This window comes from Primulina eburnea, chromosome 9, assembly GCF_022965805.1.
Source record: "Primulina eburnea isolate SZY01 chromosome 9, ASM2296580v1, whole genome shotgun sequence".
Classification (NCBI taxonomy): domain Eukaryota; kingdom Viridiplantae; phylum Streptophyta; class Magnoliopsida; order Lamiales; family Gesneriaceae; genus Primulina; species Primulina eburnea.
Genome location: NC_133109.1, coordinates 13,986,638 through 14,003,210, shown reverse-complemented (window position 1 = coordinate 14,003,210; position 16,573 = coordinate 13,986,638). Strand labels below are relative to the sequence as shown.

At 36.2% G+C, this 16,573-nt stretch overlaps 1 protein-coding gene and 1 long non-coding RNA gene across 9 annotated transcripts; one reads left to right on the top strand and one right to left on the bottom strand.

Annotated features, from left to right (window-relative positions):
* Positions 1–494: 494 nt before the first annotated feature.
* On the top strand, positions 495–6,136 carry LOC140841293 (uncharacterized). 8 transcript variants are annotated; one of them, XR_012120122.1, is made up of 5 exons: positions 495–1,160; positions 4,178–4,570; positions 4,672–4,786; positions 5,110–5,200; positions 5,305–6,136. It is a non-coding gene; the product is annotated as an uncharacterized lncRNA (long non-coding RNA). The 8 variants fall into 8 exon arrangements; XR_012120118.1 differs by having other exon boundaries at positions 4,672–4,863; XR_012120123.1 differs by lacking the exon at positions 5,110–5,200 and having other exon boundaries at positions 6,060–6,136.
* LOC140841292 (kinase-interacting family protein-like) lies at positions 5,920–9,247 on the bottom strand. Its single transcript, XM_073208593.1, has 3 exons — positions 9,057–9,247; positions 8,380–8,517; positions 5,920–7,083 (listed from the first exon to the last, which is right to left on the bottom strand). The coding sequence occupies exons 2-3, from the start codon at positions 8,495–8,497 to the stop codon at positions 6,056–6,058; spliced, it is 1,146 nt and encodes a 381-aa protein (XP_073064694.1). The 5' UTR covers positions 8,498–8,517; positions 9,057–9,247; the 3' UTR covers positions 5,920–6,055.
* Positions 9,248–16,573: the final 7,326 nt, after the last annotated feature.

Genomic DNA, 16,573 nt, shown 5'->3' with positions numbered 1-16,573 from the left:
AAAAAAAATTCAATTGAAAGAAGTTAGCTTTTTCATTGCACAATGGCTTCCAAAAATTGAACTGTAATTGTTTAGTTTTTATAAGATAATTAGATCATTTTAGAAATTGTTGTAAGAAGTGTTATCTTTTACTATTTATTAAGTTTAAGCATATTAGAATAACTGTTTTTGGTGTCTTTGGTCTGTTTTTTGGTTTCCCTATTTTGCCTCTATTTGATATCAAAATTACATTTTTGTTTTTTTTAATTTCAAAAAACATTTTTGTTTTTACTTTTTTTATTACAATTATTCAAATAGCACTTTAGTACCTCGATAATTTGTCAAATTTCATTTTAGTCCATAAATAATTATAAAAAAAAATTGTACACACACACCGTGTGTGCAGAGTAACTAGTACAAATAATTGATGTACCTTTAGCATTCTCCTTTTTAGAATTTGAGCTCAATAATAATAATAATAATAATAACTACGTGTTCGAACCACCTCCAGCCTGCCCTAATAATATTTTTTAAACGAAGACGAGCCGGAAAGGGGGATTTGTTCCTCGTTCGATTCGAGCTTCGAACCCGAAAACATGGAAAATATAGACATATATGAAGCCGCGAATAGAATTCGAGAAGAGAGATGGACAGGACAAAGCAGGCCCGCCCGTTGCATCCCTAACCATTAGCTATCCAAGATCATTTTCAGTTTTCTACAGCGTTAGCCTAAAAAATATGCAGGCAAGGCTTTCCATTTTCCGATTCCGATGGTACGAGAAGACAAAATCACAGTGCAACACCAAGAGCATCATCCTGGCCTTTTGAAATGATCGAAATAAGGGTGTGTGCGAATCGGACATGCAGAAATTAAGGCTCGTTAGATGCATTGCAGGTGCTTTCAGGAATTGCCTCTCCGTCTGTTGCGGTGAAACCCTTGCGGGTGTCTGGGGAAGTGCGGGATGTGCCCGAATATCGTAATCTTGCCGGAGGGAGTTTTTGTTGGGCACAGCAGGATCCCCGAGTAGGCCGCTAAAACGATGTACTATGTTTGCGGGATTGGCGATGATGAGGTGGAGAGTAGCGTGAACAAGTGTTTAGAAGCTTTGGCGTTGAGGAAGAGAGCGGAGGCTGAGATGGAACGGAGCGATTTCTATCAGGCTCATACTTAGCTCACACAGGTTCCATTTACAGCACACACATATTGCTTTGTACAAGTTGGGATTTTCTTTGGTACGAAGATTAAACTTTATCTGTTTTGCAAAAGAAGCGATGAATGATATGTGAAGTTTTGTTAAATTTCGATAACATTATCTTTATTTTGGTAGTTTTAAATATTATGGACTGATGCTTGTTCTACGGTCCTTGATACTCCTACGTTTAAATTTGCAAATATAATAACTAAGGAATGAGGGTGGACTGTCTATTCGAGTAAGATAAGTTTATGATGTATTAACAGCTCATATTTTCTAGTTGGTTGGTACTTGGTTCTGCGTCATTGTCACATTCAATGGTGTATTTCTTTTCGAAAATACAGGCTGAAATTGAAAACATATATATGTTTGAAAATCAATGGTTGATTTGATAATAAATTTTCGGTGCTGGAGTTGGTGGAATAAACAAAGATGATACGCCACTGCTCAATAAACTGCTGTGCTGATATCACAGTTGGAAAGTCTGTGATATGGTACACTCTTTGCATAACTAATTGCTTGTATGTTTTGTTTTGGTGATACACACTTGATATAGAACCTTAAGTTTTTTGTGTGGGGATATGTTTTTCTGTTATCATTGGTTTTTAATAGGATTATAAAATGAATACTTCGGCTGTAGAAGTATTTGGTGGTTCCCATTGTTAGAGTAGGTACCCGTCGAGCCAAGTGTTGGCTGCGAGTTCACATTGAAACTCTGTGTATAAACAATATTTATTTTAATAATATTTGAAATTATTGTTTTGGCACATGTTTATCTGTATATCCATGCTTGATGCATAGATAAAGTCCTTGAATATACAAATAGTAGAAAGAATATGAGATGCTCATATGATGAGTATCATAAAACTCATATATATTCGAAACTGTTCCAAGTCGAATCAGCCGCCACTAAGAAGGATAAAGGCCACTCGAATTTGAGACTAGTATTTGCGATGTGAGTGCCATGTTTTATTGGTAGGAGACATTGTGATGTCCGAGCATGCAGATAGGTGCTCTTTGTAGAGTGCACTGAACAACCCTCAATAAAGGACTTTCCAATTGATTCCCACTTATCGAGTGGAAACGTCCTAGTTTATGGTTATATACCATTAGTCCTTATGACCCGCGACAACATTGTGACTTTATATGCTAGCATTGCAATTTGACTAGTTTACCGACTCATATGGGGTCATCAGGTGGCAAGGCTGGGTGTTTTGTCGAAACATATAGGAGTCTATATATTGTAGTCGGGGATTCACCACTTACCTTCGGGTATGGATATCCTATGTGATCTCATGTGTATGTAGTTTGAAATCTCTTATCAGAGTGTTGGTGGTAATTAAGAAAAGGGTTTCTTAGATTACACCATCGATGCAACTACGACATGACACATAATATCGATTCTTTGGCAGCTCTCGATATGCCAATAGTTGTCGAATCGGTCAGGATATATGAGTTTAAGGGACCGTACTGTACGCTAACCATAATAGAATGGTTCTTGCAGACACTATCATTTGATACCTAAAGAATCATGTAAGCGATGCTGCTAGGCGTTTAACATGATTGGTTGAGTACTGTCAGGCTTGAGTTCTAACGTTCTTATTATCAAAGAGTTGATAAATAAGAATGGGGCAACTTAGGTATGCTCATATAAGGACATGTTTAGTCCTGAATCACATAGAGATGTGAACTCACTACTAGTTATATCAATGAACCATTGAGGGTCACACAAGTGCTAACTTTCTAGATCCCGTTGAGAAGTAAAATAGTTCAATGTGTTGAACGGCTTATAAAGGAGTTTATAAGCACAAAGAAAAATAGAAGTATGACTTTTATAAGAGGATTATGGAGAATGTAACTTTTAATTTATGGAACTGTTTCTAAATTAAAAGTTATCTCAAATAAATAATGTATTTGAAAACTGTTCATTTTCATACACATTGTTGTGGACTAAAATAAATTAATTCAAGTGTTGAATTAATTAAACACTAGTGGACCTAGTATAGTCCAAATAATTAAATAAGTCAAGTATTAAATTAATTAAATAATATTGGGTCTTGAAGAGCCCAATTGGAAATAATTATTCAACTAGTGGGCTTACGTAAATTCAAGTAAAGATTTAATTGATCTCAAATGTGTCTGAGATATTAAAATAAAAGTTCATGGGCTTTGTAAATGTTACAAGCTCAAATAATATGCATGGAGAGGTGAAGAGTTGAGAGACAACTTTTTCAATAAACAAGGCATGTGTCTCACATGCAGTTTAACATTTTTTACACAACCAAGAAAAGTTTTCCGTTCTCTACTTGCACATGAGATGGCCGAATTTTTCACTCCACATTCTCCTAATTTTTGCGTCTTCAATTGTTGAGGAAAACCTACACTTCTAAAAGAAAAATCCTCTAATTTTTCTAGTGCAAAATTAGAGAGGATCTTCCTAGTTAGTGGTAGACCTAATTTAAAGGAAAGAATCCATTTGAGCAAGATGTGCTCTTGGAAGCTTGTAGATTTGGTCAACCCTTCAAGAGTTAAGTTGTTTACAACTTGGTTGGAACAAAACATCAATCCTTGTGATTGATAGGTAAAAATTCTTAACACACTATGTATGACATTATTGTGTTTTTTGTATTTGCTACACACACTAGTGGATGCTCGGTTTTTCTTGCTTGAAAAATGAGATTTTTCGAAAATTCCGTTGCGCATCTGGGCGCCGTAACCGATCCGCTTTCACCCATGTCCTTTACAAGAACAGGTATGTGGAGCTTTCATTGCGATCCAAAGAATGATGCAAAATATATCATTTTCGGAAATGCTTTTATTGGCATCATTGTTGCAGCCAACGAGTGCCATCAGAAGAGCTTTAAATTCAAACACCTTGTTTTTCTTATTTTCGATTGATTCCTGCATCATGACGTTAATCTGTTGAAACTTGCTACACATTTCAACTTACTGGAAGAGTATTTTGATGCATTAGAAAACTCATATGACAATGTGTTCTTCTCCAGGTCTGCAGCAAGGCTGGCAACAGGTGACAAATCTGGAGCACTTGAGGATGCTGAAGAGGCTTCGACTCTTGCATCCCACTACCCTCAGGTTTGTGTAATTTTTATTGATATTATCATCAAAGTCGAGTAATCATTGCTTCAGTTTCGAAATTTCCATCAGGATCTCACTTACTGCATGTATTTGTTTGCTGTACCCATTGAAAATGTCGAACTTAACAATTTTCTGCTGCTGCGCTGATTGATGGAATTTACCCAAAAAAATTCCTGCAATACCTTGTCTTAACAGCTCCTTGAGAAAAGAACGGCAAGAATTTACTCGATTTTATCACCCTCAATTTTCTACCCAGTTCTTTAATATCCAGCTTGGCCCCGAAGTTATATGTGAATGAACCTGTTAGTCTTTCTCACGTTTTGCTTTATACCTGTCTTCTGTTCAATATGATCATATTGTCATTTGAAATCTTAGTGACCATTTTGTTATTTAACATGTACAGGCATATATTTGTGAAGGTGATGTTTTCATGGCCAGGTCAGATTTTACGCAGCTGAGGAATCCTACTCAATTGCTTAGAGTTAGACCCCTCTATTCATTGTTCCAAATCATTCAAAGTACTATCAACATCTACATTCCTCAGACGTGATATGCTACCAGCCACCTGAAACTAACCGCTGCACTTGAAGCTTTAGTAATAATCTCTATTAGCATCCTATTAATATCACCTCTTCAAAGCATTCTATTTTTATTATTTTTCTATTAAAGTTCTCTTTGGATTGGTTGAGTTTGAATTTTTAGTTTCCGACATACTTCGTCTTCTGTCTTTTATTATTTTGAGTTACTTATTCTCCGCTTCAGTTGCCAATAGAACATTTAGGAATTTGCTAATCTTGTAGATTATGACATGCTGACATATATTCCATTATTTTGATGTCAGGCTAAAATTGCAAAACTTCAAGTGAAACTATCTCTTGGAAATTCGGGATGATATCTATCTTGATGACATATATAGCTTTAACACACTAATGGTAGGCTTCTCTTGTATCTCTGTATTACTAATTTTCCATTTTCTTTTGGCCTGTATAGATGTTTTATGTGACCAGCTGGTGCGTCTCTCTTGTATTCGATGCAGCCACTGTTTTAAAAAATTTCAAGGATGGGACTTCCATTGCACCTCTTTCATATGTAACCTAAGACCTGAAGTTAATATTTTCAATCAGTTGTTGGCCTTCTCGTTCTTGTATATTAAGTATCCATACCTGAGCTTTTGTCAGAGAATATATTATGAAGAGTAAAGACTTGTGTTGTGTAGTCAATAATTGCCCATGCAGGAGAATAACCGACGCATGATACTTAGAACCACCAATCATAATCACATATTTAATTTTCACGAGCCATAAGGTCATACGATTTACAAGGAGAAAAATGATCAAAACGTGATGTTTAAATTGTTGTCTCGTTGAAACAAATCAGAGAGATGGAAAATGAATTGAAATCTTCACTCTTTTCTTCTATGTTTGTTTTCTACTATATTTGTATACATCGAAGAGATAATTTACAGTTATTTAACTTCTAGTTACCTAATCAAAGGTACAGTTCATCACTGCGATCGAAAATTATTGAGTTGCATAGTTAATACCACTCGCATATTTTTAGTAGAACACAATTTTGCTTAATCTACATAACTTTGGTGTAGAATAGGCATGTGATAGAGATTTATTCAGGTAGTACTGCTGCCCGATCAGAATGAGAATTAATATTCAATATGTATTAGCATCAGATTACTGCTGAAATTGGAAATATGTTATATTTGATTAAAGAAAAATAGCAGATACTTTACTAATATTTGGATCTTAAATTTTTTTGACATGGTTAAATTTTCCTCAGCAAGTAGCAGAATTGAATCGAGGACCACAGAGAAAGGAGTCAAACTTCTTGACCTTATCCCACAACTTAGAAACCCTGCCACCGCCACCTTCACCTTCAACCCCACGATTTTGATTCTGATCACCAACCTTTTTCACATTTACAGGAAAACAATTCATGAAACCGGCAACACCGATACCTCCAACATGAGCTTCGAAGAAGTCTTCCAAAGTCACCTGTTCCCCCTCCTTATTTTTTGTTGTCTTCACCTCGCTTTTCTTTTCTTGTTTCATAATCCTCTCATAATAGTCCTTGTTTCTCTTCTCCAACCCGTAAATCTGCCCCTGTAGATCCTCGATTTTCCGGCTCAGCATGCAAACCCTGTTATCCTCCCTTGACTTCAATACACACCTTGCAAGCTCAGCAGCCTTCCTTTTCAAAAACAGTGATTCAGAAGCCAATCCTTTGTTCTCTTCCACCAATGCAGCCACTCTATACCCCAACATTGCATTGTCGTTCAGCAGAATCAACCGTTCTGAGTCCAGCACGTCCAACAGGTTCTTCTGCAGATCCATTTTCCTCAATGCCTCACCAGACCTCTTCTCAGCTAATACAAGTTCACTCAAAACAATCTCATATTCCACCGTCTTTATAACCAAGTCTGCAATCATCAAATCAGCATCATTCTCTTTTGCTTGTACGACGGATACACTCGGAGGCTGGAACGACAGCGAACTTTCAGCATCTGAATCAATGACTTCTCCGGTATCTCCTTCATCAATCAACGAAGTTCCATCAAGCTTCAGGGAAGGAGCTGGGGACGAGCCTCGGCTGTGCTGCTGTTTCTGTTGGTTCTTGGCAAGCGCCTGACAGTATCGGTCGGCCAACGAGAGGTAACCATTATACAAATCCTGCAGTAAAGCCAGTAGCTGTGGGCGTTCATGGTAGTAAGAATTGGCTCTTGCCGCAAAACTGTCACCAGCAGCAGCACTGTTTTCTTTTGGTGTTTTGCGTGTCAGCATCAGTTTCATCCGATCGTCAAAGTCTGAAAAAGTTGAAAATGAAATGCATTAAATGTAGATATCGGCATTATTTGGTTAACTAAGAAGTTTCAAATTTGAACTGTGCAAAAGAAATTTGAATGCCAAATGGACCACTGCAGGATGCTGCTGCCCATCCTTCCAAATTCAAAAGTATCATTAACACATTTGTATCACTTACCAACTTGTTTGACATTAATTTATTGCAACATACGTGTATATATCTGAATTTTAATTCCAGTCAAATTTAAATAATATGAAACATCATTTTATACATTTGCAACTGTATAATATATTTATCGGGTTGATAACTGGATTACACAATGTAACTATAACTGATTGAGACTTAACTGCTGTAGTACAAAACAACATTGGTCAAAAAAAAATTTGATAACTGGATTACGCAATGTACTAACTGGTTGAAACTTAATTGGTAGCTAGCAAAATAACATTAGTCAAACATTTTTAAAAAAAAATGACATTATCATGTGTATTTGAAAATACTCGAATACATTTAGAAATGAAGTTTGACTAAGGTTATTATTCCAAATATAACTTAAACTCAAGTACACATACATTTATACTGTAGACAAGGTTCTGGTGTAGAAATTATATAAAATTATTAAATATTAATCAATCTATGGTACACAAAAATGTGAACCAATAAATGGAAAGAAGGTGAATTCCTGAATCAATCAAGAAAACAAAAGATAAAAGTGTACTTTGTGCAGAAGAGAAGACAGAAGAACCATGTGAAAGATAATCAGTTTTCTCAAACGTGAAATCAGAATAAAATCAAAATACATCTGTGACACTCCAAAAATCAGGGCAGAATTTTTTGACTTTTAACAGATTTTTGTTTAAATTTTGAACGTAAATAAAAAACAAGTATGCAAGAAAATAGTAAAAAATACAGCTTTTTCGAGGAAAAAAAATTAGTGGGTCCCCTAATTATAAAGGATTGAAAATGACTTGTCATTGGATTCTTCACTCAAAGCCAAGGAAGGGGAAATAATGTGAGGTCTCAATCTCAATTCATACTTCAGTCGTGGTCCCACATAACAATCGAATTTCAAAACTTGGGTCTCTTTTAAATTTTGTAGGAATCGAGTCCCACTCCGAGTTCAACAAAGAAAAAAAAAAATTGTGTAGGAATCTGTATAAATGATACACAAACAAATAAAAAAGAGAGAAATTTTAATAGCTTGAAACTAATTTTCGAACTGGCCATTCTTGAAATAATGAATTCAGAGAAAAGATGTGAAAAATGATCGCAGCAGTGGCGAGTTTATTGTTTATACCAGCAATGGAGCAAAGAAGCCAAGAGGGCTTGTTGTTGAAACTTCTGGTCCGCCGTGGCCCCGCAGCAGCACTAGCGACCGCGTCTCTGCCGCCAGTTTTCTCAGCCTTTGCTACCATTTTCGCGGACAAGGAATACCCTGCATCACCGCAAGTTCAAAGAAGCATTAACAAGGGCAGGTGACCATTCATTAACTGCGGCATAATTCAAAATTTGACACAAATTCATATGATAAAACAGTGTATTTAGTGGCACATCACCAATAAATAGATGGCAGATAAAGCTACAGAATGGTACAATTCCACACAAATAAACAAATTGGAAAACAAGAGTGTGCCTATCTCATGTAATAAATACAACCGAAAACAAATAATTATTAGCTTCAAAATCCATACCAAATCGACAAATCTCTCACATACACTAACATAACCATCTCTTGACACTTAACAGCCACATTATCCTATAACCCCCACTTTTCAGAAAAATGGTCTTTTTTTTTTGGCAGACAAAACATAGTCATCGCAGCTCTTTTCAAAGAACTGCTCAAGAATTTGGTTTTTTTCTTACATGGGTTATGATTTCAAGAATGTAGTAAGTAGTGAAGAAGACAACAAGACAAAAAGAACAGCAGGGGAGGAAGAAACTGACAGCTGCAAGAAAAAAAAGAAGGAGAAGTACCTCGAGTTTTCAGCTCAGGATCTGGAAGTCTTCCTTAACAATGAAGCATCAAATGGGTGAAAAAACTGTGTGTCTGTGTGTGTGTGTGTGTGAAATTCGAACTTGGGATCGTGTCAATTTAGAGGGATGATATGTTGAGAATGGAGTAGATTATTGTAATAAAACCGACCAGGCTCGTCGAAGGCAAGGTGAACCCCCGCTAAGAATGATTTGAGTTTGGCCAATGAATGAACGGCATGTGTCCCCAAGGAAGTTACGGCATTTAATGCTGCAGGGCTATGATTCTTTCTTTGGGAAATGGAAATTTAAGTAAAAGTTATTAATATTAAATGTAGTTTATTTAATTTTCTAAATTTATATTGATTTTTTTATTTGTCCTAAATTATAATTGAGAGATCAGTTTAAATTAACAAAAAAAAATTCAAAAACTCTTACTTAATTAAATTATATTTTTTGTATTAGTGAAATTTAAAATAATTATTATTTAGTCCACTTAAAAGATTATGTTACTTAATATTTCTAATATATTTTTCTTCTAGAACTGATTTCCCAAAGTATGATAATAAAATTTATTAAATATTGTAAATGATGAGTGTTTATTTGTGCATCAAAAGATTCAAAGCTGCGACGACTTGGTGCAGTTTGAAGTTAGGCATCTCATTATTATTTTGGTCATATTATTTATTTATATTAGTGAATAATGTACACTTGATGCATGCGTGTATAAAATAACATTTTTATGTATGTGAATAATGAACGTTAATAAATTGAGTTGATTTATAAAATTTTGTTATAGTTTTAAATTATTATTTAGATAAGAATAATAAAATTTTGTTAAATATGTAATGTTTAAATATAATATGTGATTTTTTGAATATTAAAATTAATTCAGATATTGCATTTATAAGTAAATTATATGAAAAAATTACTAATTTAAATAGGTAGGTTATTTTCATTAAAATTAATTGATCTAACAAAGTCAGATCATTAAAGGTCTCCATCATTATATATAGTATAGATACTAATTATTATTCTTATATCAATTAAATCATTAATTATTTATTTTAAATCAATAAAATCATTGAATTTAAATTACAATATTACCCTAAACAACTAATATTATTAATATTTTAATAATTATTTTAAAAATGATAAATTATCATCTTCTCTTAAATTTAATCATCAAACTAACAAATTATTATTTATCAATCAAAGTAAATATTATATTAACATTAATGTTTTTTATTTTTTTTAATTTTTACATTATATTATTTATCTACACATTATTGTCTTATCTGTAACTTCAAACAGTATCTTAATGAAGAAAGAATATCATCTAGTGTCATAAACATATCGCGGTTAGGGATGTAAACGATCCAAACCAAGCCGAACAGTATCAGGCTTGAGCTTGGCTCGTTTAAGATTAATTCAAACTCGAGCTCGAGCTCGAGCTTGATTCGAGCTTTTATCATCTGGCTTGAGTTTGGCTCGTTTAAGATTGATAGAGCTCGAGCTCAAACTCGAGCTTTATTCGAGCTTTTATCATCAGGCTAGAATTCGACTTGTCTTGAAATTACTAAACTTGTGAAAAGCTCGAGTTCGACTCGTTAAAAGCTCGTTTATCATGTTAATCAAGCCGAGATCGAGCTTGGTTTATTAATAGATCGTTTATCATATTTAACAAGCCTCACTTGAGCTCGGCTCGTTTTCGAGCTCGTAAAACATACACATACAATTGAGCTCGAATTTGAGCTTGATTCGAGCTTGTTAAAATTAAATATATCTATGAACTAATTTTATATTAGACATACAAGTTTAACTTTTATTAGTACTAATATTTTTATTTGTCAATTCAACAAATGAGTCAAGCTCGAGCTTATGAGCCACCTAAACGAGCCGAGTTCGAGCTTGCAAACCTATTAACAAACATGTTTGCGAGCTCACGAGCCGAATATGCTTAGGCTTGAGCTTGGTTTGATTAAGTTGTCGAGCTCAAAATCGAGCTTGAGCTTGGTTTGATATGATTAACAAACGAACTCAAACAAGTTTTTTATCGAGCCGAGCTCCGAATAGCTCGCGAACGGTTTGGTTTGTTTACATCCCTAATCGCGGTAGATCAAATGTGGGAAGAAACGTGAATCAAAACTCACATTAAAAACTAACTCCTAATGTATTTTTTTCTTTGAAAAAAAGTTGTATTTTTTCAAAATTTTAATTACTATTGGAATAGGTCTCTTGTGACGGTCTCACGAATCTTTATCTGTGAGACGGATCAACCCTACAGATATTCACAAAAAAAGTAATATTCTTAGCATATAAAAAAGTAATAATTTTTCATGGATGACCCAAATAAGAAATCTGTCTCACAAAATATGACCCGTGAGACCGTCTCACACAAGTTTTTGTCTTACTATTATATCTGACTGTCTTTCTCAAGCTCTCCTCTCAGAAGGAAAAAAGTCTTATTCTGATTGCAAGATTTATTTACTCATTATAAATATTAAAAAATATATTTTTTTTTTATTTTACTCTCTATTAATTTGTTTGATTCATAATTAAAGCATGTTAGGGATAGCAACATGTTGGGACGATTGCGGGTTTGTCATCCTCATTCTCATATACAGAAATATATTTATAATTCCGAACTTGCGGGGATCAAATACCCATCCCCCTCTTTGTTCTCTTCCTTATTTCAAAAATTGTAATGAGACGACCGAAACCAAACTTATTTTTAATATCAATATTATTATTTATACTATTATTACTGTTGGGTTTAGAACTCTAACAATCTTGATTTTGATGATAATAAAATTTGTTATTGTGTTTCTAACATATTTATTCAAGTGCAAAATTGTTAATTCAAGATTGAAGCTGAAACTTGAATTAGCCAAAATGAAAATGTGGGGACCCGGGCTCTAACTCTTTTCTTTGGGATTTAATGGATCATTAATATAAAAAGTGGGTCAAATTTTCGCTTTTCAACATTAAATCTAATGTATATAAACAACATAAATTCTTTATTTAAATTACAAACATAAGGTACAAAATATCTTGTTCCATCCATTCTCAACAACTAGTAATAAAATACAGTACATAACAAAGGTACATCTACTAGTTCTTCTGCTATGCCCGAGATCACCACGCTATGTCCATCTCTCATCCTCTGCGTGACCCAGATCCTGCCCCACCTGTTGTTATGCACACATACAGATATAACAACAGCCGGAAACTCCGGTGAGAACAAATCCCAGTATAAACATGTATACATGCATATAATCAATCTAAACATGAAACATGCTATTATGAATGACAATCATATAAACATGCAATGCAATGCGAATCAAACCATGTCTGGACTCGACTCGACTAGAACTCTAGGGATCCCGGTGTAAATAAGACGTCAATGGCTGTCACCTACCCTCCCACTCGGGGTGACTGTACGTCTTATTCCTAGACTTCGGTCTGAGCTGTATCAACGACTGCAATAGGAGTCAAGGCTGCTCCTAAGCTGAGATACACCGAACATCTAGATAGTTGACAATGGCTGTCAACGACTCTCCTATCTTAAATGCAATGAATATCAACCTGTAACAAAACATGCTCATATTCATATCTGAATATCACAATGATCTTACATGCTTGAATACAATTCTATAATCAAAGCATAATCATGTAACAAGATTTGAATATACCTCTATAATCAATTCATAAACATGTTACCATATATACAATAATTCTAGTATGTGATTTTGGTTGGGAACTCAAATAATATCTTATTTGAGTTGTGGCTTCCCAAACAAACATAGCTTATACCTTTCTTGTCGTAGGAATCAATCGAAGTCTCGAAGTTGTTATCAAGTCTGTCAATCAAATCTGAAAGAGATACATTGATACACATTCTATCAATTCCTATCCCATTCAACACATCTATGAATCAATAATCTATCTTAATATCATTCGACGGCATAATAACGTAGTCTTTCGATACTGATCAACTCATCTTTCAGAAATCAATCATCATCACTCAAAATCCACCATAATATCAATCTAGAACACCATACATCAGCACCATCTATTCTTAACATGCTGAAATTCATAAGAATCGCATATGATATCCCATACTCGATCCATTTACCTTTATATGTTGTCCATAATTTCAAGAACACATCTCTATAAACATAATACAATTTCCCCCAAAATCCATATCTTAAATCATGTAGGAAATGAATGAAAGTTACATCCTCTTAAAGCCCTCAATGAGAGAAACAAGAATCTCAACTCGAAATGCAATTCGGATGGTTAAATCATGAATTACCTTACTTCAAAGCCTTGAAGATATTGAAGGATTCTTGAGAGAATTCTCGATTCTCAGCTTCTGAAACGATGAAAGAATGAATCAGGACTAAGTATTTATACCTCAGGCCATGTGTCAACATAAGAACCAAGGTGGACTTCTCGCATGCAGCACCGCGGGTGCGGTCACGTTAGCACCGCGGGTGCGCTATGCTCTCGGCAACCCTATCATTTTCACAAAATAGCGACCGCGGGTGCGGTCCCTGCAAGACCGTGGGTGCGGTCTTGTCACCGCGGGTGCGGTCTTTCTGCACCGCGGGTGCGGTGATGCTACGAATAAAATGGCCAACTTTCTGTCCATACACCACGGGTGCGGTGTGGCTTCGGTAGCACATTCAAAATTCCATAATTTATGACCGCGGGTGCACTCTTGTTCTAAGCACGGGTGCGGCCTCTCACACATGAACTATTTTGTACTTTCATCTTATGACATGCATTCTCATATCCTCCGAGTCGTACGTCAATGAAAACTAATAATATCGAGCCTTACAGAAAATTTGGCAAGCTTCGATTTTTTAATGATATCTCACAACTCCTTAATCCAAATGACCAACAAGTAAGACAAATGAATATAAAACTCACTTTGGGATTAGTCGTACTGCACGTCAGTGGGCTAAATAGGATGTTATCTGGGCACAATATCAAAATGATTGCACGAAAACAACTATCAGTTGAGCATGAGCAATTGCGGAATTTGGTCAACCTGATCAGCTCAGTTATCGAAATAAAATGATTCCGTGTATGTTATGAAACTAAGACGATGATCTAAAAATCATATTAACATGTCAAACTCTAAATTGGAGTGTAAGATACTGATAAACGACGATGAAACTAATGATTCCGCACATGCTGAAATCAGCAAGGTTACTTTGAGTATATTTCATCAGTTTGGTTCAGTTGAGCATTCAATTAACCAGTTTTAGTTGAGCAGACCATAACTAAACCAGTTGACTAGAACCGAATTGAACCAGTTGTCCAAGAGCAAAACTGAATAACCAGTTTAGGCTCGGGAAAATGTCAAGCAAGACAGAATTGACTGTTTCAATATCAGAAACAGTACAAAAACTTTCCAAACGGTCATATCTTGTATCTAACGTATATATCATTGTTGGAGCCTATAAATACAACACCTTGAAGATCAAATTCAAGTTTTTGAAGGGGATTCAAAGCATAAGTGTAGTGACCCGTTCCAGAATCACCTACTAATCAAAAACTAAGCATGCAATTAACCTAATTAATTATAATCAGAGATAACAGCGGAAATATGGCCAACAACAATAGTTATACAACCCAATCGAAATCGAAGTCTAGACTAACTCAAAATGAAATATCCAGTACAACCATATCGAATCAAAAGGAAAACACTGAAAACTAAACCAACCAGCTACTCAACGTCCTCCTCCTGCTCCTCCTGAGCCATCCAACCTGAGGCCTGCCCCGGGGGAATGGGGTGTCCAAGAATAAACAAAACCGAGGACGTGAGCGATAAGAACGCCCAGTACTAAAGTATGAGTATACAAACCTATATGAAATGCACATGCTATGATATGATACCAGGGTAGTCAAGAAACAGGAATCACAAAGGATCTCAAAATGCTCAGTCTAGAGGCGCCAAGTGGATAGTGCCGCGCGGTCCAACCTCTGGGTCACTGCATCCACTACAAGACAGACGTGGACCTAAAATGTCCCGGACCACCGAAGCCCTCCCGACCCGTCGGCCACTGTGTACTCTCGGTGTCCATGCGTCCACAAGACAGGGCTGAGCGGCCCCAAGATATAGCTTATCTCGAAAGAGATACAGCTCAACAGTAAAGGCTATCTCGAAGGAGATACGGCTCAACATGATATGCAATATGCATCATAACTCGTGACATAATAGCATGCATCATATGACATATAACAATGCAGCAAATACTCATGCAACACATATATGAATGTATACTCAACCAGGATATCTCGGATAGTACTTTCGTACCTCTATCACAGCAAGCCTAGCCTTACGCAACACCGCTAATCAGGTCTAGCACAAGCCTACGCATCAAAAGCATACTCAATCAATACTACCATGCTCGACTAGCAAAACCAGTACTCCCTAGTACTACCAAAGGTTTAGGGTTTACCTTCGTCCGTCGACAGCCCTTTGATGTCGATTGCCTTGAAACTCAGGCGCCGCTACGCTACTACTCCTGGCAGCTCTTGGCTATCGCTCGACCAACAACTAACCCTAGAAACCTTCCAAATCCTCTCAACTATGAGGCAAAATCATGAATTGGCAAGTCACAAATGAGAAATCCGAGCACTATTTATAGGCCATGTTCGGATCCTCCGAACAACACTCCGGAACGTCCGAACGCTACGTGTCCATTGGCTCTTGACAGCTCATGATCGGATCCTCCGATCATACACTTCGGACCGTCCGAACATGCATGGAAAATGATGTGTCGATCAACACTTGACACCTATGATCGGATTCACCGAACTACACTTCGGATCGTCCGAACTCTTCGGTGCTTCCGAACCCTCTTCGGTCCGTCCGATCATGACCATAGCCAAAATTACACCTTAAACCTTCTTAATCACCATTACTCCGTTAATTACCCAATTTGGAATTCGGGCTACTACATTCTCCCCCCCTTAAAAGATTTCGTCCTCGAAATCAGGCTTAGAGAATGAACAAAACGAAATAACAACATCATTAATACATCTCAATTGTTGTTGAATACAACTGATACTATGATTACAACTGAAAACACAAACTTATACAAAGCACAACTCAAAAGAGCTCTGGATGCTCCGAACGCATACGACTCTCTAACTCCCAAGTGGCTTCTTCAGTGCCTCGACGCTGCCACTGCACTAAGACAAGAGGAATGATCTTATTCCGCAACACCTTATCTTTGCGATCTAGAATCTGAACTGGTCGCTCCACGTAAGACAAATCCGTATCAAGTTGAACTTCAGATGGATGTAAGATGTGCGACTCATCTGCTACATAACGTCTCAACAAGGATACGTGGAACACATCATGAATACTTGATAGGTACGGCGGCAACGCAAGTCTGTAAGCTAAATCTCCCACACATTCCAGTATCTCGAATGGACCAATAAATCTCGGAGACAGCTTACCCTTGAGACCAAATCTCAAAATCCTGCGAAAAGGCGAA

Excerpts from the sequence above, each read along its gene's own strand:
- LOC140841292 (XM_073208593.1), bottom strand. The coding sequence starts at position 8,497 with ATGGTAGCAAAGGCTGAGAAAACTGGCGGCAGAGACGCGGTCGCTAGT. Across the intron at positions 7,084-8,379 it reads GCTTCTTTGCTCCATTGCTG|ACTTTGACGATCGGATGAAA; the intron begins GTATAAACAATA and ends CAACTTTTTCAG.